We start from the raw sequence: 23,008 nt of genomic DNA, 5'->3' as shown, positions 1-23,008 counted from the left end.
ATCTTTATATCATAACTGCAAAGAATGGATCAATCAAGTCAATCTTTTGAAACTGTATTTAGATTTCAATACGACTCATACTTTGTTACTTTGCTATACATTTAGATGTATGTTCGTTATCATATAAAGAAAGAATTTAGCAATGTTAAACTTACTAAATCACCTACTAGTTCGTTAAAAATTGTATCCAAAACAAAATTAGAAAGGAAAAACTAAAGTAAAAAAACTGAAATTCTTTGACAATTTTATACACGAATAGCGGGCGGAAGTCAGCTATCACCCAAGCACGTTGGCGATAAAGATGATAATCTATGTGATCAGAGGTGTATTCACAATATGTACAGAGTACTTCGACTCTGTGTTTGGCACTAATCGGTGTAACATAACTCCTGAAGATGCCCCGTGGAGGGGTGAAACACGTGTTGAGTAATTTGGCGGTGGCGGTTGTGTGATTCGCATTGTTTGCCGCATACGCATTTATCAGCGGGCTAGCGGGCGCTGCACTTTATTGCATGACTACCACTGCATGTGCGGAAGTGGCTAAATATTGGTCCTTTTCATACTTAGGATGGACTTCCGCTAGGTAACGCCTGATTCCATTAAATATATGTACAGAGTATTTGCAATATACATGACCCTAACGTAACAGCAGTGACCATATCACTGATGGCGTCCGAATTCAAATCGGCGTTCGAATTTCAATTTCAACGTTCTAAAATGATTTTTCTTAAAAGTATTGTATCCATAGTGGCCAGAAATACGAAGTGTAACTACATTTTATATGAAAGTTATGTATCTATATGATACATGTGATATGGTCACAAAGAAACGCGTCTAAATTTGTTGTGGGTGCTTCTCAGATAAGAACGCGTTTGGAATCCTCATTGCTTTAATTTGAATTTCATTATATGGAAACTCTTTGGTTCTTCTCTTGTATTTTTCTTAAGACGTAATGTAAATAAATTATTTTTTACATGATCAAACATACTTACGTCATCATCATTTTAGTCGTAAGGCGTCCACTGCTGAATATATAGATAAGGGCCATCACCACAGATTTCTAATAAAATTGATTGTAAACCGTATACATACGTTCATAGATATATAAATTTTTGAATTTGTCTATTTTCGTTATATGTTTTAGGTTAAATTTAAACTAATTTATTTGAAATTGACAAATACATATTATACAAAAAAGTCTAGATAAAATTAATCTATTTCGTGTTCAACATAAACTAATCGCAAAATCTTCGGATTTATTTTCAAACTTATGTCATTGCCGGCATATGATTTGTAATGTAGTCACATTATGTCGGAATCGTTTTGATTCTAGGAATCGATCAATCAAAACACAATAATCGCGTCTTTGGAACATTCCCGAACTGTCAGTTTGCACATAGAATAAGGAAATGGTAAGATGGATCTAATCTATTAATGACAATATATGATATTTACTGAACAGTTAAAAAAGTAAACATAAATGAGGAAAAAATTAGTTAAAATTTTCCATATATGTATTTAGAATATAAAATTCTGTAAACAATGTACAACTGTACACACATTCATCAAATATGTTAACAAAACAAATTTTAGTAATGACTTTGTGTTATCTATTTATTAATATGATATATACGCTTGGGAAACAAATAGTTTAAACACGTATTAAAGTTTAATTAAATAATGAGTTAAAAAAACGATGAATGTGAACGCAAAAGAAAAATATACCAAAAAAATTTAAGTTTTCTTTAAATTACTTTCAATTGTTTTAATAAATTCAAATCTTCAAACTTCTTCCCTATATCTCCTATTAAAAAGTCGTTAAATATAGTTTTTTTTCTTTAATTCAATTACCTACCTTTAAATAGTGTATGATTACAAACATAAAATTTTGTACAATGTAATAAATGAATAAATAAATATTATTGGTATACGAATCATATTTAAAAAAATGAACTGTGTAATCTAATTACGCGATTTTTTTTATTAAATATAGTCTTTTGTTTATAACTCCCGCTATAAAGGTCCTTTCGCTCTCTATTATCGTATTTATGAGACAATGCATTACAATTTTATTCATAATATTTATAATCCTTAATTAATACATGATTATGTCACATTTTATCACAGTTATACCATTTTTACTTGTTTACATAACTTTTTGTTTCATTTATTTCACAATAGTGTTTCACTTTTCCTCCTATTCTTTTTTATTAATTTTCCTATTAATTTCTTGCCCTACCTGTAATAAATAATCAATAAATAAATAATCAATAACTAAATATAGTTCGTTAAATTTATGATAATGATCCAAAAAAAAAATATTTACAATTTATACAATTAGATCAAAGTAAATATAATTTTTTGAATGCCGACAACGAAATACGAGTTCGAAGTTTTGTTATGCATATAAATTTACTAACAAAAAGCGTATTTTTCCACATATGGGTCATACGCAGTTCTACACTGAGTCAGTGACCACTTACGAAGGCAATTGGTGCTTCCTGTATTGTCTCGCTTGCCCCTGGTTCCTCTCCCGCGTCGGCCGTATGTACTGCGCCATCTTTATTGCCCGTTGATGGTGACGTGTATCAATTTTTAAGGTCAATATATTAAAACCTACCGTCATATTTTTGCTTAATATATTTTATTTGAATCAATATTTTGAACCGTGTAATATATAGAGAAAAATAGGACCAATACATCACGTATAATCATATTTTAATGTAATTAAATGATAATTGACCGCGTGCCGGTAGACGCGGTGTAGGTGGGTACGCCACAAGGAAAACCAACGGCTAAAACCCATCATCGTGGCGATCTTTGGAAAAGATCTATCTTGCAGTAGGCGTCTATCGACTGATATAATGATAATGACGATGTTTATATCAATATCTTGACTTCTCGAAGGTGTTAAACAAAGCATTTTGGATAGAATAAAATGTTGTTTTATTATTTCACCAAAAGCATTTCCATACTAAAATTGAAGCATCATTACATATGATATATCAAAATTGTTTTCACAATCAATTATCTGTATTATTTCTGATCCAAGTACTTGGTACGATATGAAATTATACAAATTGAAAGAGGCTATAATGCAAAATAATATTTAAAAGATACGTCAGAAAAATAAATAATAAAAAAAATATTAAACTGAATTCAAATGTCAGTATTAACATACTTATTTATTCTTCTTCCTTTACCATCTTCTAGTTTATCTTTTTATCTCTAATATCATCAACAATTGTAGAATTATTCTTAATTCGCTTAATTGGTACTATTTGTTTTTTATATCGTTTGAGATAGTAAAAAGCCAGTACTTCTGTTCTGTCATAATTTTCACGGTCAAGTTTAACGTTGTTTCGCCACGTGGGACGCTCGTGGATCTCAGAAATACTCAGCTATTAAAGTCTCCTGTTACACGAACATCTTGATGTTTACTTCATTATTCCTCACTTATACGCTGTTACTGTGGGGCGAATTGAATAATCGTTTTGTTACTATTTTTGGATCGCTTCTTGGAAGATCATTTTCATTTCATATCAGTGAAACAACAATGAAACGACATTGATATAATGTGCATTTAAAAATATATTTCTGTATAGTTTTATTGTTTCCAATATATGGGTTTGAAATGTTGATTTTGACCTTCCAAGAAATTCGATAGTTACTCTTTAAGCATAACACTAATCCCAGATATGATTACCTTCTGTATAATCTTTAAAATAATAACAAGCTTTATAGATAGATCTTCCATTGATATAACGAATAAATATAAAATTGCATTTGAGATTTCATTAGCAATTTTAGTGGGTTTAATAGCAATATTCTCTATATTTCTTCCTTATCATTTGGTTCTTCCTCTCAATTCGGATGATCTTGACCTAGTTTCACTTGCATTGCATCACATATTGGGCTGCGTTCACGTGCTTTATTGCAATCAAACTTACACTTAAAAATTTTTGTGTAAGATCTGTAAAGTTTTGGAATGGGAGACTTTTGAACTGCAACCGCAGCTAAGTTCATCTATAAGGTGGATAGTTGATCTTGTCAAGTTCGTGAAAAAGCATAAGAAGCAGTTCACTTCAAACCAATCCTATTATAATTATATGGGAAAGGGTTAAGAAATTTTACGACAAATATAGCTTTATATACAGGTTGTTTGGTTATAAATGTAAAAGGAATGAATATATAGCTTATTAACAGTCAAATAATGTATGAAGTAACCTATCCAAAATTGAGTGGTTTTAGAAATATTAGATAAGGTAATAATGATACGGTTAGAAACAGCAGTTTCAAAATTCGAATAATTACATATTGAAACTAGTTATTGTTTAATATCTGTGCCTGCAGATTTTGTATTGCCAGAAGTTAATGGTCTACCGAATTGTAATATAATAAATACATTAATGTAAGTTATTTTTGAGTGATCACTTTATACAGTATGATTGTCAATAGGCCTACAAATCTTTACTTAAAATCTTTACTTGCTGACAAACGTATTATGAATTCACTCCTTAAAAGCTTTTAAAAATACATTCACAAACAATCACTCTGTATGATAGACAGTAGACATAAATACAAATAAACAGATAAAACGGCGCCTTACGTAAATGCTGTACCAACAGCGGAGTTCCTTATCGGACTATTCAACAAGTGCGCGCGGGGTAATCCTTTAATGATCGGCTTTGTTACTACAATCTCGGTAACGACGGCTTTTTGTTTATAAACACACTCAATAATAGAATCTGTGTACACACGCGTGGAAACGTCCGTTCGCTTTGTTTGCGTACTAATTGATACTTTTATAGATAACTGCGAAGAATTCACGGAAATAGATTCATATGCTTACATTATCATTGCAGATATAAGACTTCCACTGTTGGACATAGGCCTTCATTTATTAATAACAGGAAAGTTCGAAACCGTCGAACTTAACTTGACAAGGTACTCTGTCCATTTTCTGAGTGGACTTTCTACACAGCACTTGCTGTTCCGAGATCTATCATTCCAAAATTTCTAAGTTGTAAATTGGTTTAAAATAAATCCATTATTGTGTTGGCTACGTCTTAAGGCGCTGTTTTATTATCTTGTGTATAACCAGTTTGACTAATAAGCTGAAGTATCTGATGATCACCGACAAAATAGAGAACAAAAGACCATGTGAACATAGCTCAATATGGTGGTTCGATCAGATCATCAGCGATTTATACGATGCTATGCATATGAAAATTGGTGAAACTAGGTCAAGACCCTCAGAGTTGAGAAGAATGACTAAAGGAGGAGGAAGAATATAGAGATAATTACTACTAAATTACGTAACATTATCAATGGTCCCTGATTCATATGCCAGTCTAATTAGTCTGTGGAATTTACTTTAGAACGTCGAGACACTAGCGTTACAGCGAGGCATAGGCCTAAATCTTAAGATATAGGATGGATATACCATAATCGCCACGCTTGGTAAGCAGGTAGTCGATCGCAGTGTGGTATTAAGATACTCAGAAGACGCTGTTGCCTGTCCTCTGATAAATTTTTTATAGGCATGTGACCTGGGAATCGAACTCGCGACCTAAGATCGCAAGTGTCTATCCTCTAAGCTAGGCTACTTCGTAATGTAAACAGAAAAATATTGAACCCTCGAAGTAAAAAAAACGAAAATTGTGTCTTCGGAAAAATAATCAAGTTTTACTTCTTTTAGATTAAAATGCAAATATCATTCACCTACTTCTTTAATTTGATACGTTAATTAATTTATTTAAATATTTTAACGGAAATTTTTTTGACTTCGGATCATCGTTACCTAGAGAGCAATGGAAAGGTTTATGGTCAGACATGAATAGATTCGTAAGAGAACCAAAGCTACCGACTTAGCTCGAATAAATACTCCTTTGAAATGGCAGTAGGCCTGGCAAGTCCGCCGGCAATTGTGAGGACGAACCAGTAAACGCAACGTGGTTAAGCCTTCCAATATTTGGAGCGAAGACATGATCAAAGTTATTTTATGGAATCAAGCGCTACCTTGCGGAAGTCCATCCTAAGTAAGAAAAAGACCGATATTTAGCCACTTCCGCACATGCAATGGTAGTCGTGCAACAAAGTGCGTCGCCCACCAGCCCGCTGATAAATGCGTATGCGGCAAACAATGCGAATTACACAACTGCCATCGTTAAATCACTCAACACGTGTTTCACCCCTCCACGGGGCATCTTCAGGAGTTATGTTACACCGATTAGTACGGAACACAGAGTCTCAGTCAGAGACTCTGTGTTTGGCACGACTACCACTGCATGTGCGGAAGTGGCTAAATATTGGTCTTTTTCTTACTTATGATCAAGGTTGATAGAAGTCACTGAACGCAAGCGCAAGACCAGACAGCAGCAATATGATCTTTGGGAAAGACCTATGCCTTGCAGCTGGTGTCTATCGGCTGAAATGAACAAATTAAATTTTAATAAGTCGTACTTCGAATATATGATCTTATTACATTATTATTATGTTATTTATAATTTAAATAATATGGTATACCATAAAAGTGGACAGCAAATGATTTATACATTTATACTGTTAAACCATTAATACTTTTACTAATCAACCTGAATAACACATTAAAAGTTTTCGTTGAACACAATAAAATAAATATAAAAACCGACGTGTTATCAGCAAAATATAAAACTGTCTAAACAAATTCAAAGTTTTAAACAAACTAATATAAGATAAATCATACGTAACATAAAGACGTTCTTAGTGAAACGGTGAGGTTTTTGATCTTTTAAATGAATACGTAAACAGTAGATATTGCCTACTTTTTAATTGTGTTTCAAACAACAATGTCAAACATCTTATCTGTTGAATAATTTATATGCGCAGTATTTTACTTGACACCAATTTTAGTTTGAATTGAGTTTGTTAGACGTAACATATGCTTTGATATATTTATAATAGATCGCTAATATCATTTTACTTATTTTATTTTTATTTTTACTCCTTCAGATTCACATTGTGAGATGCAAATGGATTATAATCCTAAATAGAAGTTACTCAATAAACTCTATAGCACATACGGGATGAGCAACAAAGCCTTCCAAGATACATATAAACATCTACTCACATATACGTACATATATACATATATGCGTGTACATACATACACATATTAAGAAGATAAATATAAAATATATAAAAACTTTCTTCCGTTTAAATTCATCACTCTGTATAAATTTCAGTATAGCTTCTCTAATCATCCCATAAAACTGTTAGATTATGATGAATTATAATATTAATAAATTTAAATACGGTGCGGATATCGAATCATCTATCAAAAGATATCAAGGCATGATCAATAATGCGATTATACCTCTGTATGAATCCTTATCGATGTTATTTGTAATAATTACACAGATACGTATGACAACTTGCTACTGATATAATCTAAGTAACTAACAATATACGGAGATTACTTAGTTTGAATTATTGAAATTTATTTTAGAGATTCTTAAAATATTTTAAAATTTTTTTAAAAATGAGTCATACATTGTATATCTGAAATATATTTATAAAAAAAATAGATAAGCTTTTTAGCTATTTCTAAGCTATTTAGGCCATTTTTAGATGATTTTTGAACGTAAAAATATTTTGGCATTTAATCTTTTAAAGATATAAATAAATTACATTAATAATTACACTAAATAATTCCCACATCTCATATCTTCCATCGGACAACAAGACACGGATTCACAACACCCGAACACGGTTGAAATTCCTTCCTACCGCACTAAGCGTTTCACTAATACTTTTATAGTGCTAACATCCAAGGAGTGAAACAACCTACTGTGTTTCCTGATAATTATAAATTAGAAATCCTTAAGACAAAAGTGAATATGTTTCTTCTAGACTAATATGTACAATCGAAGAACTCGTCATCGCTCAGCATCAGGCGAGACAAAGGTTCTTCACTAATTCTTTTAATTCTTCACCTAAAAAAACTATACTATAGACTTTATACTGTCAGAAGTTATTGGCCTATCATATTCTAATAGAGTTTCAGAGTGATCATTATATACAGGTTAATTGGAAGCAGGTATAAAAACTAAAGATTGTATCTGACAAATAACCTATACGAGGTATGTATAGCTTATTAGTCAGATAAAATCTTACTTACTTAAAAACTTATTTACTTAACCTTACTTTTCATTTAAAGATTTTACACCAGTACCTAAATAGTCGGCATTACTTAGTGAGTTAAGCATTTGTTTTTTTCTTTCAAATACTTAATTGTCAACGTAGAATGTTCATTGCTCCACAAATAAATATAAATCGAACAACAGATAAACTAATCATCTACTTCAAAAATAGATTCTAACACAGATTATAAACGAATCTAAGTCACGAGGTTCGTTTTGGTTATCTGTGGTCATGTGGTATTAAATGCTATTTATATCTAATTAATTTTATTAGATAATTATAATTGATACGGTTTTGTCTAATATTGTAATTTACAATCAGTGTTACGGATTTGCGATTAAATAATTTCGCATAGACAGTATTAGCAAACGATTATAGATAATTATATAGCAACGCGATAACAAGCAATCGGGTTGTACTTCGACCCCCTCGGGCTGTTAGGAACAGAAATATATCCGAGTGTTTTTTCTTTTATTATTAAATAAAGAAAAAAAACTATAATAAGGCATAGTTCTCCTCCAAAAGTCGCCATTAAGCAACTTTCTGAGACTTTCAATATGTTCTCAGTTCACCTATTAAGACAGCTACCCACACCATGGAAAACAATATAAACAAAATAATACATACTTAAGTTACAAACTCTCGTCGGCCGAACACTAGTGTTTTATCAGTAATAAAGAAAATGAATCTGCTATTGCTATTTGATTGAACTACTTACAAGATAATATATTCCAAACCTAGCATCTATTAATCTTAAATTGTACAAATTTAAACGCGTTTCAAGTCTATGCTTAGATCAGTAACTTAATAAAGCGTGTGTATAAATGAACTATTTATATAGTATATACAAGAAATAACAAAGTTTAATTATAACCATTCAGCGAGCAATTTAACAATCTTTATTATATACCACAGGAAAAACTTATAATATGTTAACTTAAATGTGTTTATAATGATAGTTTGATAGACATAATAGTACTAGATTTATAACCATCACCTTTCATCATCAACTTTATGTACGCCAATATTACCTCCCTTACGGATGGAATTTCAAACATTCGCCACTAGAGAACATTTCCGCCCCAACTGCCGTCCGCTGCATGAGCCCACCGATCTATGAACAATAACACACTATAAGTAATTTTCAGTTATTTGGTGGTAATATAGATTAATTTTAATTTTTCATCGCTCTCTCTTTCTCTCTCTCTCTCTCTCTCTCTCTCTCTCTCTCCCTGTATATATGTGTGCGTGTGTGTGTATTTATTATTAATTTCGAACATGACATATATAATTGTGACATACAATTAAATAAGTAAAAGTAATTGACTTTCACATAGCATCTGTTTGTACACGTACTATTTTATCTATACGCACTTCTCTCATTTCCGAGTAGTGATAGCAATTAATATCATAAACTCTCGTACAAACATTTTCTTTATTATTATCAATGTATCCTTTGACAAATGCATTCATACTTCCTTGTACGTCTCCGCGTAAAGCGTTATGTTCGCAAAACTTGTTTTCACTGTATTAAAGTTACAAGTATATATGTATTTACTTTTGAAAATATAAACAAGCTTATTAGAAATCATTCTTACTGGTTTTAATTTTGAAAATACTTCGTTATGGTCTTTGAGATTAAATACTGTCCTAAAAGGCAGTGCGATTCAGCCAATTAATTCAGGAAACGTCAGAAATTATGTTTTATATGGGGATTATCAAGTATGAGTTTTACGAAATTACACCCAAAAATAAGTGCTACGCAGAACTAGAGAGGGAGAGTTAGTTAATTACAATATAATCGGTTCTGATAGATTTGTAACGTTTAAAGGTACAGGCTGATAACAGTCCTACAGAAGAAAAAAAAAACACATATTAGAGGAACCGGAAAGTAATGTCGTTTTCTTAAATTTCACGACCACCTTTTAATAAATTTTTATTTCTAATCAACAATATACTTACCTTAGTTATCTTTTGCCATCTAGTATACAAATTTTGCAATACCTGAGCGGTAAAATTAAACCGTTTTTTCTGAAAAATATGTCGACAGGAACGATATTACTCTCCGGTTCCTCTATTATTTGAGACTATTATTATTTACTTTATTGATTGATCTAATAAGATACCATTACTTCTATTAGTTATCAGTTTCGTCTGTGCACCATATGCCATATGCTATATGCACCGTATGCTATATATATATATATATATGTGTGTGTGTGTGTATGTATATATATATGATTTTTAATTCACTCTATATTTATAAGAAAAACAACGTTGTTTTTTAAGCAAATTATTTTTTGACATAGTGACACATTATACGAATTTTTCATATCTAAATTATTATCTCTATCTATGTCTAAATACAGGCTTAGAAAATAAAACAGCAAATTTCATGTCGTGTAAACAATAAATGTTTAATCATCACACTATTAACACACTAAAAAAGTGTGATCGAAAAACAATTCCGATAACATTGTCGTTTTAGAGATTTTGTTCACCAATGCTACACGTGAACATTTATTTATAATTTAATCAAATATTTGCAAGGCACAAATATTTACATTGTTAACTGTCAGTGATTTTTTTGGTGTACAAAGGTGTTTTGATTTCAAACAAAGTCTTATCAAGTGATAATGTAGGTAAAAATTAAGACGCCTTGCATGACACTATGACTTATAGTAATTTATAGGTTATAATTTTGACAGTAGCTTTACCGGCCACCATTTTTAATTTTATATACGTAAATCTCGGGTGTCTAAAAGGCAAAGGTAACTAATAAAATATACATAATATATTTTATTAGTTAAAATAAATATAATATAAATCGAAAGTCACATTGATTCACATCACTGAATATTTATCTGTTATTTATCGTGTAATATTTTCATATCAAATGAACTACACATTATCCCTTTAAAGCTATTATATCTTATATTAATATAATATGTAATACATGCTATACTGCATTACATATACTATACTATATATGACCTATACATGCACCCCAGTAAAGGTTTTACATCTATAACCAATAATCTAATATAATATGTAATACTGTGGTGATCAAAAAGTGAGATGAATTTTTAATAAAATATATATTCCTTATTTATTCATCCAAATCCATTTCATTCCCTCTAAAGTAATCCCCGTCTGATAAAACGCTTTTGCCAATACTTTTCCAGTCTTTGAAACAGTCAAAGTAGTCTTTTTCCGATAAAGCCTTCAAGTCTTCGATTTGGGTTTTATCTCCACAATCATGTCAAAAAAGCGTCCATCCATTGGCCTTTTGAGTTAGCTAAATGATTGCGGAACTATGTCAGTTGAGTATCGCAAGAAAATCATGAAAAACCAATGTATGACATGCTGCAATATCACACAAAACATCCTTCAAAATGGTTTGTTTGGGCTGAATCAAATGATATTACAACTTTTGGCAAATGTTACAGACAGTCCTACCAACCTATAAAAAAAATTACCTGCCTTCATAATAATGTTCGGGTGTTTTAAATGACAATTTCGCCTTACTTTTTGATCACGGTATATATAATTATAGAGACAGTGTGAAAGAGAGAGAGAGAGAGATGAAAATAAAAATGAATATATATATAGATCATGGTTGCACAGACTTATTAAGATTAGGGGCCACTCGGGTAAATCATGAACTGATGGCGGGCCGGCCGCCACAAGTATAGGTAATTAATAATTTTTTTTGGTTTTATTCTGGAATAGAATGCAATATTCTTCGAATGTACGAGAGTATTATTTTTGCTGTCGGCGGGCCACTAGTATTTGACCGACGGGCCGCTGTCTGTGCATCCATGAAATGGATGGATAGATGCAAGTTACTTATAGTGTGTTATTGTTACAGATCGGTGGGTATGTGATAGTACTGGTGACGTTCGCCCTGCAAGTGCCCATGAGGTGGGCAGTGGCACGACTCCACGGAGCAGCTCGACTCCTCTTGGTCGACATTTACCACCTTGGCTCCTTCGTGGCCACAGTCAACGTCTGGCGAGGCGTATGGGGCTTGCTTGATGTATATTATTTCCCAGGTAAGATCTCGCAATATTTGTTAAAGTTCAAAAGAGTATTTAGAATTACATTAATCAATATATAAAATATATATACGTACCATACGTCAAGTTGCCGTGAAAATTTGGTAAATTATTAGGTATATATACACGACAAGATTTTTGAAAAATTACTTTTCTTTGTTTATTTTTTAGAGTTTACGCTTGAGGTATCAAAACTGCATTTTTGTTTAAATTTTTAATTAGATTCATAACACTGCAATGAGTGAACTAGTTCACCTGGTGTTATGACATTTACATATTTTTTTTTTTTAAATAGAATCATTTTCAATTTCAATTTTTAATCTGTATGTATAACGTAGATATAAATTGAATAATAATTCGCTTTATGATATTTTTAACCATATGTTCGGATGAGAGGACGCATGCGGCATTTTCTACTTTTTCAATTATATTATTTATTATTGTTTCAATATCGAATAGAAATTTTTAATAACACAGTTATCTTTTTTCGTTATAGAATAATCAAGTATTATAAAATTTATGCAATGTACATACCGCATTAATATAACTGTGGACAGATAAATCAATATTACTAAAATACTAAGACAATTTTAGCAATAGTTGCCTAGCGGTAAAGGACTGTGATGCAATAGAACGTCGCGGATTCGATTCCCGATGCAATCTTATATATAATTCAAACTTTTTGCGTTAATTAAATTAATTCCTCTGCGTACCGCTTTACTACACTTTGATCGCCAACCTACCAAGCATAGCGATAATGTAATATCCCTCCTTAAATATCTTCTAAGGACGCCTTTGTCTTAGCTGTGGGCTCTATGGGATGAAACAACGAATAAGATAAAAAGAATTAATGCATTTACATTTTTAAATTACATAGAATAATTAATAAATAAAATTTAATATTTTTTTAATTAAACTATTTATCTATGTGTAAAAAAATAATGAAATTTTAGTTCAATTTATAAAATCTTTTGTTTCAGATCAACCTAAACTCAGTAATTGGTCGACACACATCATCAGCCTCACGCTGCTTATCCTTCTGAACTGTTCCAACTCCATCATCGTCAGAGGAGTGTACATCGATGCGGAGGAACCTGCCGGTGACTGCGTAATTTTCCCCTGTCATTACCTCCGGTTGTTCTTCCACAAAGAGAGAACTAAGAAGAGACATCGGCGCGCTCTCGCGGCTGCTGCTTTAGCAACTGTAAGGAAGACAGAAGAAGCAGGTTTTCCTTTACAGATGCCGGAGGAGAAAGTTTAGAATTCTTCTCCTGTATCGACTGTTTGCAATGCAAATTAATGTTACTTAGTTATATTTTGTCCACTTCCAGTGACAGTGCTACGTTATTTGTGTAATGATTGAAAACTCTTTGTTTTTTTTTTTGTATTTATTTAATATTAATGTGATGTATTAATAACAGGAAGAGAAGCACAAAAATCTATATCTAATCTATATTTTTATATTTTTAATGAATATTTTATAATACGCTCGAAATTGTTGCAATTAATTATTTAATTATTGAAATAGATCGTTATTTTCATATGCGCTGAGACCGGCTACATAAAATCACAAATAAAATTATATTTACTTAGTTTTTGAAGATGTCCACCATCAAGAAAGAGGTTGGACGCAAACCGCTTCAAACTGGTTCTATTGGAAATTGGTAGGAAAGGATTGCGTTCAGCTGTGGACGTCTAACGTCTGGAATTATGATAACTACACAGCAATTTTTAAATTAGAAATGTTTCTGAACTTTGCTTAAAAGCAAGCGATGAGTGAGTAAAAAATTCTAAATTATAATTTTTTTTTTATCACGAAGTAGATTTTGTTACAATCTTTAATTAATTTAGGGCTCTGTCATTGATAGATCTTTTACGTAATGTGTTTTTTATTTAAACACATCTGTATATACGTGTTATGTGTTGTGTTTAGTGTTTGTTATATCTGTGACTCAATTATGATTCGCGTCAATATATCATTTTAAAAAAAATCATAACTAGCAACGATTATTCTAGTCGATTTGAAATAATCGATTTTTTTTTTAATTTACAATTTGATTATGGAATCTAAATACATTATGCCTAAAACATTTAATCATTCAATCTTATCAATTGTAACGAAAACACGTTCCAGTTTACTTTGCTCTGTAAAAAGCTGTCATAACATATCAATCTAAATAATTTCATGTTTTATCAGAGGATTTCAAATTGGAATTACATATTGTAATACAACGACAAAGTTATACTTTTTAATTCAATTTAAAACTGTTGAAGTCAACGAAACCTTGTCGATTTAATAATAAAATTAGTTAATGTATTTAGAAAGAAGGCAGATATTAATTAAGATTCAACGTACCAAGCAAGTACAAGACTGTATTATAATTTTGAAAAAAATTGTAAAATTCTTTATCAATATATTCGCGGTAATTAAAATCAATCTTTACATGAGTCACAGTTTGAGTATTACTTATTCTATCAGTATTGTTTGAAAACGACTTTTTTAAAGCGTTTCATATATTTAGTTAACAAAAAAATAAAAAAAAAATGTTAAAAATTAATGATATTTATTGTCAAGCTCCTATAATTAGAAATATAGCGGGCTATGCTAGACATTTCTTTGTTAAGGTTCTGGAATGGAAGCCATAAACCGGAAAACGGTGCGTAGAACATCCACCTTATGACCAAAAACCGGACGCTGGATACAGGCTGATTCCAAACGATCTTATTGGAATTATAGAAATGATGTTACTACTGTAATATATTTTATCAATGTAACAATATATTGTAAAATATTACTTTTTAAACTATATTTAAATTTCTACCTCTATTACTTTCGTTCATATCTTGATTGTTATATTATATAGATGTCAACGAATTAAAAAATAAACCATAATTGTTCAATTAATTAGTCGTAAGTCAACGTGAGTTAGTTATTGATGAGATCTAAGTCAAACTTGATCGTTTCACATTTTGTATTATAAATAGACGAATAAACTATGTAAATAATGAATGTAAGTCGAGATGTGAAAACTTTGTATGTAATAAAATTGATGATAATTTATTTTGATATTCATTTACAAACCTATTTTATACAATGAATCCGTAATTGTATTTTTAATAGGAGACCATAACAAACACACTAACTCACCATTACATGAATTAATGAATGAATGATTGAATGAAAAAAAGAATATGAATCTCCTATGAATCCTATTCACTCAACATTTCCACTCTTGCGCATTCAACGTTTCCTAGCCCCCTGTCAACGCCAACACTCTGCCGAATCAGTCTCCTTTCGTCCTCCGCACAAAACAGTTGCACTTTTATTTTCGATTTTTTTATTTTAGTATTTAATTACTAAATCTTTCTTAAATTAGCTTCTTAATGGATACTAATAACATCATGTACGTACACATAAATACATCTTGATATTAGCGAGAAGGGTAAGGGTCTGTTGCTACGGCATAGCATTGATAGCTCCCAGGTAGCGTCAGCTTCCTCCCTCCGGAATACACAAGAGGTACGATAGCCCCTCCATAGGTACTCAGAATGAGCACAGGTAGAGTTTAATTGAGAAGGAATCCCACGAAATCATGACCGGTTCGCTTTACCCGCATTCAGCAAATTCCTGCAACCTTGGCTATGTTGTCATCTATAGGTCTACCCACGCTGCATCTATTGGCTCAAGGTAACCACTCCAAAATCTTTTGGCTCTATGTCATCATGTCATCAGTTGCACGAGCGATGTACCTCACCCACTGTCACTTTAAACAAGCTATTCTTCTAACCCCGGTGACCTAGATTTTTCTGTGAACCTCATACCTCGTTCATTTCATATAATCGTCGTCATCAGTTCTGCCTACATTCCATAGACACCTACTGCAAGGTATATGCCTCCTCCAAAGATATCTACGAGGGGATATACCATAATCGCTCTACTCTAGTACTCTTAACAGATGGGTTGGCGTTGGTATTACGGTACGCATAGGACTAAGCTGCCTATCTTCTTGAAATTCTTTTGTGAGCAGTAACAATCTTATAAAATTAATGTACAAATTTTAACTATTAAACTTGTATTCCGGGATTCGCACCCGCGACCTACGATCGTACGCCCCAGTCCTCTATGGCTGAGCTACCGCTGCATGTCGTATAATGTAGATGCATTATCTAATGGATTCAAGCGTTATATTGCGGAAATTCATCCTATGTAAGAAAAGGACCAATATATAGCTACTTCCGCCATGTAGCAGTAGTCGCGCAATAAAGACAATGACTGTGTTTGGCACTAATCGGTGACATTACTCCTGAGGATGCCCCGTGGAGGGGTGAAACACGTATTGAGTGATTTAACGATGGTAGTTGTGTAATTCACATTGTTTGGCGCATGCGCATTTATCAGCGGGCTTGCGGGCGGTGCACGGTGACTACTGCTGCATGGCGGAAGTAGCTATATATTTGTTCTTTTCTAACGTAGATGAATTATATTACACGGTTAAGTTAACAGTAATTATATAAAAATGCATATATTTTTAATTAAAGATAGCACTCAGAGGGTGTTTTATTGACAAAAAGATCTGTGGATAAAGGAAGCTGTTTTAAGTATACCAAGCGATCTAATAAATAATTTATTTTATAATTCAGGATAATGTTAAATATAGTAATTTAAAATACAGCAACTATTTTAAAGTCTGATACAGTACCCGGCGATAAAAATTGCACATCGACCTTTGGAAAGAGATAATCGGCTAATTTCGGATTCGTAGAGCGATTATCTCTGTCGCACGACTGACAAATCGTCCCATAGGAAGCGTGAGACAGAGATTATCTCTGTCTGCTCTACGAAGTCGAAATTAACCGATAGATAAATAGTATTGTATATGGTGTCTTAGTGGTTGATTTTTTTTAATGGCTCCCGCTATTGAAGGCTTCTCGTACCCCTAATTTGTTGGGATCAGGGTCTTCGTTTACAAATAAGTTTTTCAAATTTTTATCTTTATTCTTCACTCACTTTCATTCTTCTCAATTTCTTTTGTTCTTACCTTTTTTCCTTCACAATATCTTTCATTTTGTTTTTTCATTCCTTCTTGCTTTCATCGCCCTCCTTCCATCATCTTATTACTCTTAGGTGGCTAGGTACATTACTTTTATTCTTTATTTTATTACTTATCCTATTTTTTTTATATCACAGTTTTCTTATTTTTGGGTTTGACTTTTTTATACAATACTTATTTGTTCTTATTCTATTTTTAGCTTATTTATCCTCTTATTAATTGACTAGTTATTTGTGCAGTTTATTTTGTACCTACTTATCTATACTGTTTTATTTCTTTTACAGTATCACTCACCACCCTCTTAGTGGTTGATTGAAAATAACGGGTTAAAGTTATTTACTTATGTTATTCAAGTTTGACTTCCCTTTAACTGATTGTAGGTATATATGGCATCGTCTGGACAGATAGAGAACAATCAGCATAAATCTTTTAAAAACGCTAGATCAATTAGATGTTATCGAAATCTAAAGGCGATTGAAAAAAAACGATACACTGATAATATTGAATTGACGTCAAAGCGATTCATTTACTTCCAGGTCCATGACGTACTTTCAAAGGATTAACATATTTATTTCAATAATAATAAAATGATATCGGAGAAAGTTGTTTTTATTGATATATAAAAAGACGAAATTGAATCTCTTAGATTGATATTATTATATTAGCTGTAAGACCTCCACTGCTGAACATGCTCTTTCCCCAGAGAATTCCAGTGTGACCGTACTTTTGTCTTCAGCACCTAAAGACCACGGCGGCTACCTGTTCATTCCGCTGTATGCCATGTGCCAAATCACCTGCCCATATACTACAATAATATATGAGGACAATAATGAAAGAAGCCATCAAGACATCTGGGTTGCCAGAGACAAAAGAATTGTATTAAGCTAATTCTCGATGTAAAAAGGAATCATCCAGACGCACTTAATGCGACTCTCAATTCTTTATACATACATGTTTTTTTATTTTAAATTTAATTTTTCAAATTATTCCTCTAACATAGTTAGAGCCTATATATCTAATTTACAATTTCTAGACCGTGGGGGGAAATCCTCAAATGGAAGTCTAGGAATGGAGGGCCCAGACAGTGTCACACTCTTACCGACTAAAACCCCCCTCCGTCGACTCTGTTACAATTAAATTTCTTTAATTTATAAATTTCCTTACTATATAATATATCTATTGTTATTTTACGCTTATATAACAGTTATTCTTATTTGTACAACACTAGTTATTTCTTATGCTATTAACAATGTATCTGCTTAGTTTATGCTTATATGATATTGTTTATTTTTATGTTTATATTAATTCCTATCTATATTTTTCTTACGTTTACAATGCAATAAAAATTATAACTATTTTTCTTACTTTCTACTTTCTATAAGCCCGCTTGTTTCTATTTAGTTTTATTTCTACTGATTGCATTTTTAATTACTGTTGATGCGAATCGTAAAAATATGGGATGGCGCTGGTTGTCGTTTAATATAGAGGAGAGAGTTGTTCCTCTTTATGTTGACCCCCGGTTCCATCTCGCATTCATGTTGAATTCAACCCTGTTGTACATAAATGAAGTACATGTAGCATTCGTCAGTAGGACGTTCTGCAAGAGAATGCGAGCTCGAGGCAATCAGAGAAACGGCGATCCCCGCCGCCTTACACTTCAATATGAACCAAACAACCCTGCTGCTTGTTTAAGTAGGATTATATATTTTACCACGAATAACATTAATATACAGGTATATGAAAGCTATATATAGCAATAGCTTGAGTAATGGTAGCCCAGCGGTAAAGGACAGAAAGTTCGATTACCGAAATACAGTCTTATATAATTCACACTAAAAATTAAATATATAATATTGCCACTGCTCACAAACAAGTTCCCAGAGGATGAGCAGCGGAGTCCCCTGCGTACCATAATACCACTCTGCGATCGCCAACCCGTGGCGGTTATGTTATATCCTTCTAAAGATATCTTTGAGGAAGGCCTATACCTTGCAGTAGACATATATATGTTGAAATGAAGAGGTACACATATGTATTGAAGGATATAGTAAATCATAAGAGTAGATACCTTACCGTTTTAGATATAAAAGTCTAGTAAATTTATTTTAAATAAACTCCATAGTCAACTGTTACTTGCCTTTCTTAATATATAATTGTCTCTAGGGTTCCCAATATAGGAAGACCTCAATTTGTTCCTAATTTAAGTTAGACTCTTCTATAATTCTTCTCACGGTGTACATAAGTGATCACAAAAAGTTCTTCAGTAGATAAGAACATGATTAAATTCATATAAATACGTTATGAGTAATTTTTCTCTGACTTTATAAAGCAGTTTTTTCCCAACGATCGGTCTACGTTTTACAAGTGGGAAAATTTATTGTAAAGGACGTCAATTCGAAAATAGACTTGATACGAGTTGAATCCTTTCATTTTTATATAAAAATTATGTATATAGACACAAAAAAGGCTGTGAAACACACTTAAAGACTATTAATAAAACCTTAAAAAATCGTCTCCGTCATTTATACAGGTTGATTATTAATAATTGTAAAAGCTATGTCTTCAATCAACTTGTATAAAGTCAAATGTATCTTAATTATTTTAATATATATTATTAATTAATTTTTCTTTATAAATGCTACAGGCTATTAACTTCTGGCAATACAAAGTCTGCAGTCACAGATGGCAATAACATAATCCATCTTAATATGTATTTATCTGAGGTTTGTGAACGCTTTTTCTTACTTTATTATCATTTTATTTAAAAAACCATAAATTTTTTGATGGGCTATGCCGTACATTGACTGCAAATGAGTTATAACATACATCTGTTAAAGCTTTCATATCTTTAACCATTAATGTTACGTATAAAATTCTTGTTAAATAATTTAAAAAAAAATAAAAAAAATTAAATAAATAATTTTAACATAGCTTTTGTATTATATATTCTAATATTCCGTCCCATCTATAAGCAATATCAGGAAAAAAATCTGGGTTTTTCATAAAAAATATATGTTAATACCCCTGTACTATCGGATTGTTTTAATCTTATCTAGATATAATATATATCGATAAAATCATTATTATAGATGATAAATATCGACAATGGAGCTTGCTCTATCAAAGCTGCCTACTTTAGTATTATGTTTTTTTATATCTTGGCTTAATTTTATCAGATTATTTGGTTAAGGCGAGAAAAAGGAATTTTCAAAGTTTTTGTCATACATCTTGTGGGTGTTTATTGTTTTTAAAATAGATGTTAGATATTAATTAGTTTATGATAACATATTTAAAAATCAACAGCTTCAGAAATATTAAATAACGTAAAGAATGAATCAGTGAAGAATTTAATAAATCTAAAAAACCAAAATAAATACATCAAAATGATAGAAAATGTTAATGTAGGATCCTGTGAGAGTAAGGTATGAAAATGAGGCGATGTACAAAAGGAAAGGTAAGAAAATGAGTGGAAAATATTGTGAAGAGAAGAAAGAGAAAGGAATGCAAGATATTGTCATGGGAAAAAAGAGAAAGGAGTGCAAGATATTGTCGAGGGAAAAAAGAGAAAAGAATGAAAGATATTGTCAAGGGAAATAAGAGAAAGAAATGCAAGATATTGTTAAGGGAAAAAAGAGAAAAGAATGCAACATATTTTCAAAGGAAAAAAGAGAAAGGAATGCAAGATATTGCCAAGGGAAAAAAGAGAAAAGAATGGAAGATATTAAGAAGGATGCGAGTGGAGCATGACAATAATAACATTCAGCGATAATTATTAAATGTATAATTAGTCGTTACTTTACTATGGTAAGGAGGACGAGAAAAAATTTTAATATAAGCTTGGTGAAGATTTACTTATGTTCATAAACTATGTTATTCCATAGATGATATCTTAACTATGAATAATCGATACGGAACTTAATAAAACAAAAAATTATTTAAAATTATAGTGTTTACTGTATTTTATTTATTTACTCCTTATTGGATATCAATAAACATAAAAAGAGATCCCATTTAACAGTATGTAAATAGTCCAAAATGGTCGCTGTTATTTTAAAACGCTATTTCTTCTAAACAACTATTAAACCTACTTGGGCAAGAAGAAAAATAGAATACAAAAGCTGTTTGGTTACTCCGTGCTTTTTTTAATTTCTCTCGCAGTAACATAAAATGAAACCCTAATAACGCACTATCTATTATTATGGTATTGTCAAATTTTAAGCAAGCCGCGTCATTAGTTTTTAACTGTCACTAAAAACCAACAAGCTTGCAAACAATAGTTAATTTAAACATACAGCAAACCGAATTTACCTTTTTTGTTTTATTTCAATTATACCTTATGTTTTTTGGCTCTTATGGACCCATGGCCTTCGCTCAGAAGTCTAGTAACATCTAGCGACTTTCCTTATTACTCACTAGTGAGGCTATGGGTCCTTTCTCAATCCTTTCTTGTAACCTAAACTGGTAATCCCCTCTTTCCGTTCCAAATACAAGACAGTGGGTGATTAGGTGCACCATGGTTTTGTCCACTCCTAGATCACAAGTGCACAAAGAACTCTTCTTGAGGTTAAACCTTTGGAATGTACTCCGGAATACCCCTACCCCGTGGACATCTGGTTGTAGACCATGTCCAGCTCGACTTGATGAAGCTCGCGGTAGACAAAACGGCGTCTGTGAAGAACTTCCGCGGTAAAGAAGCCGCCATCCCTTCAATAATATATATATGGTGAAGTTTAAAAATACCAGGACTTTATTTTCGTTTCACTGAATGATTCACAACAGTGACACAATTGATACGACTGCGATACGAATTGATATAAATCTTTATGTCTGTGTAAATTTTATCAATGTAATTGATTTGCAGTATCAAAATGGATGTTTTTTTCTCTCTTTATTACGACTAAATTTTACTGTATAATAATATCTGGAGAGATCCGAATGCTACGGCATTTCAAGTCCCTCTCTCTCTCTTTTCTCTCTTCTTTGTGCTGTCGATGTGGCCCTACTTATATCTACTAATAAGACCAACTAACCTGTAAAACACAGACCGACAATCGGATTATAGCATGTCCACTCACATACTGAACAGACCTTGGTTGAGGTCACAGCTTCTTATCAGTCCTATTGCAAATCCTTAAAGGAAGCCTATATGGAGCAGTAGAGATCCTTCAGCTGGCATGTTGACAATGATCATTTTTTATAATTATGCTATTTTAGAACGCAATCACGATGATTAATATTTTAAACAGCTAAGTTACCAATGTGGCTTTTGAGCTTAAATATTGTCAATAAGTAAAAAACTTTAAGCTCTACTTATACCTTTTTTTTAATAGCCCCCGCTATTGGAGGCCTCTCGTACCCCTAATTTATTAGGATCAGGGTCATTGTTTACAAATAAGTTTTTCAAATTTTTATCTTTATTCTTTACACACTTTCATTATTCTCAATTTCTTCACAATATCTTTCATTTTTTTCTTTCATTACTTCTTGCTTTCATCGCCTTCTTGCCATCATCATATTACTCTTAGGTTGGTAGGTACATATCTTTTATTCTTTATTTTATTACTTATCCTATTTTTTATATCATACTACTTATACCTAGTTAAGCTATATATACACTAACGTTTCAACGTCTTATCGAAAATCTAAGTTATTTTATATAGATATGAATAATAAAACAAAGACATTAAAAGTACAATTGATTTAATAAGTGAAACA

General features: G+C 31.8%; 1 protein-coding gene across 2 annotated transcripts in view; it reads left to right on the top strand.

The window, feature by feature from the left end:
• fusl (fuseless) overlaps positions 1 to 15,303 on the top strand; it is a 49,085-nt gene extending 33,782 nt beyond the window's left edge. For both annotated transcript variants that reach the window (XM_068776748.1, XM_068776749.1), the window contains 2 exons: positions 12,056 to 12,239; positions 13,223 to 15,303. In XM_068776748.1, coding sequence (XP_068632849.1) covers positions 12,056 to 12,239; positions 13,223 to 13,503 — 465 coding nt within the window. In that variant the 3' untranslated portion in view covers positions 13,504 to 15,303. The remainder of the gene's footprint in view (positions 1 to 12,055; positions 12,240 to 13,222) is intronic.
• Positions 15,304 to 23,008: the final 7,705 nt, after the last annotated feature.

Source organism: Battus philenor, unplaced genomic scaffold (genome assembly GCF_028537555.1).
Source record: "Battus philenor isolate CCGP_79_NKW_IND1 unplaced genomic scaffold, ilBatPhil1.0.hap1 SCAF_12, whole genome shotgun sequence".
Taxonomy (NCBI): Eukaryota; Metazoa; Arthropoda; class Insecta; order Lepidoptera; family Papilionidae; genus Battus; species Battus philenor.
This window is presented reverse-complemented; position numbering and strand designations above follow the sequence as displayed.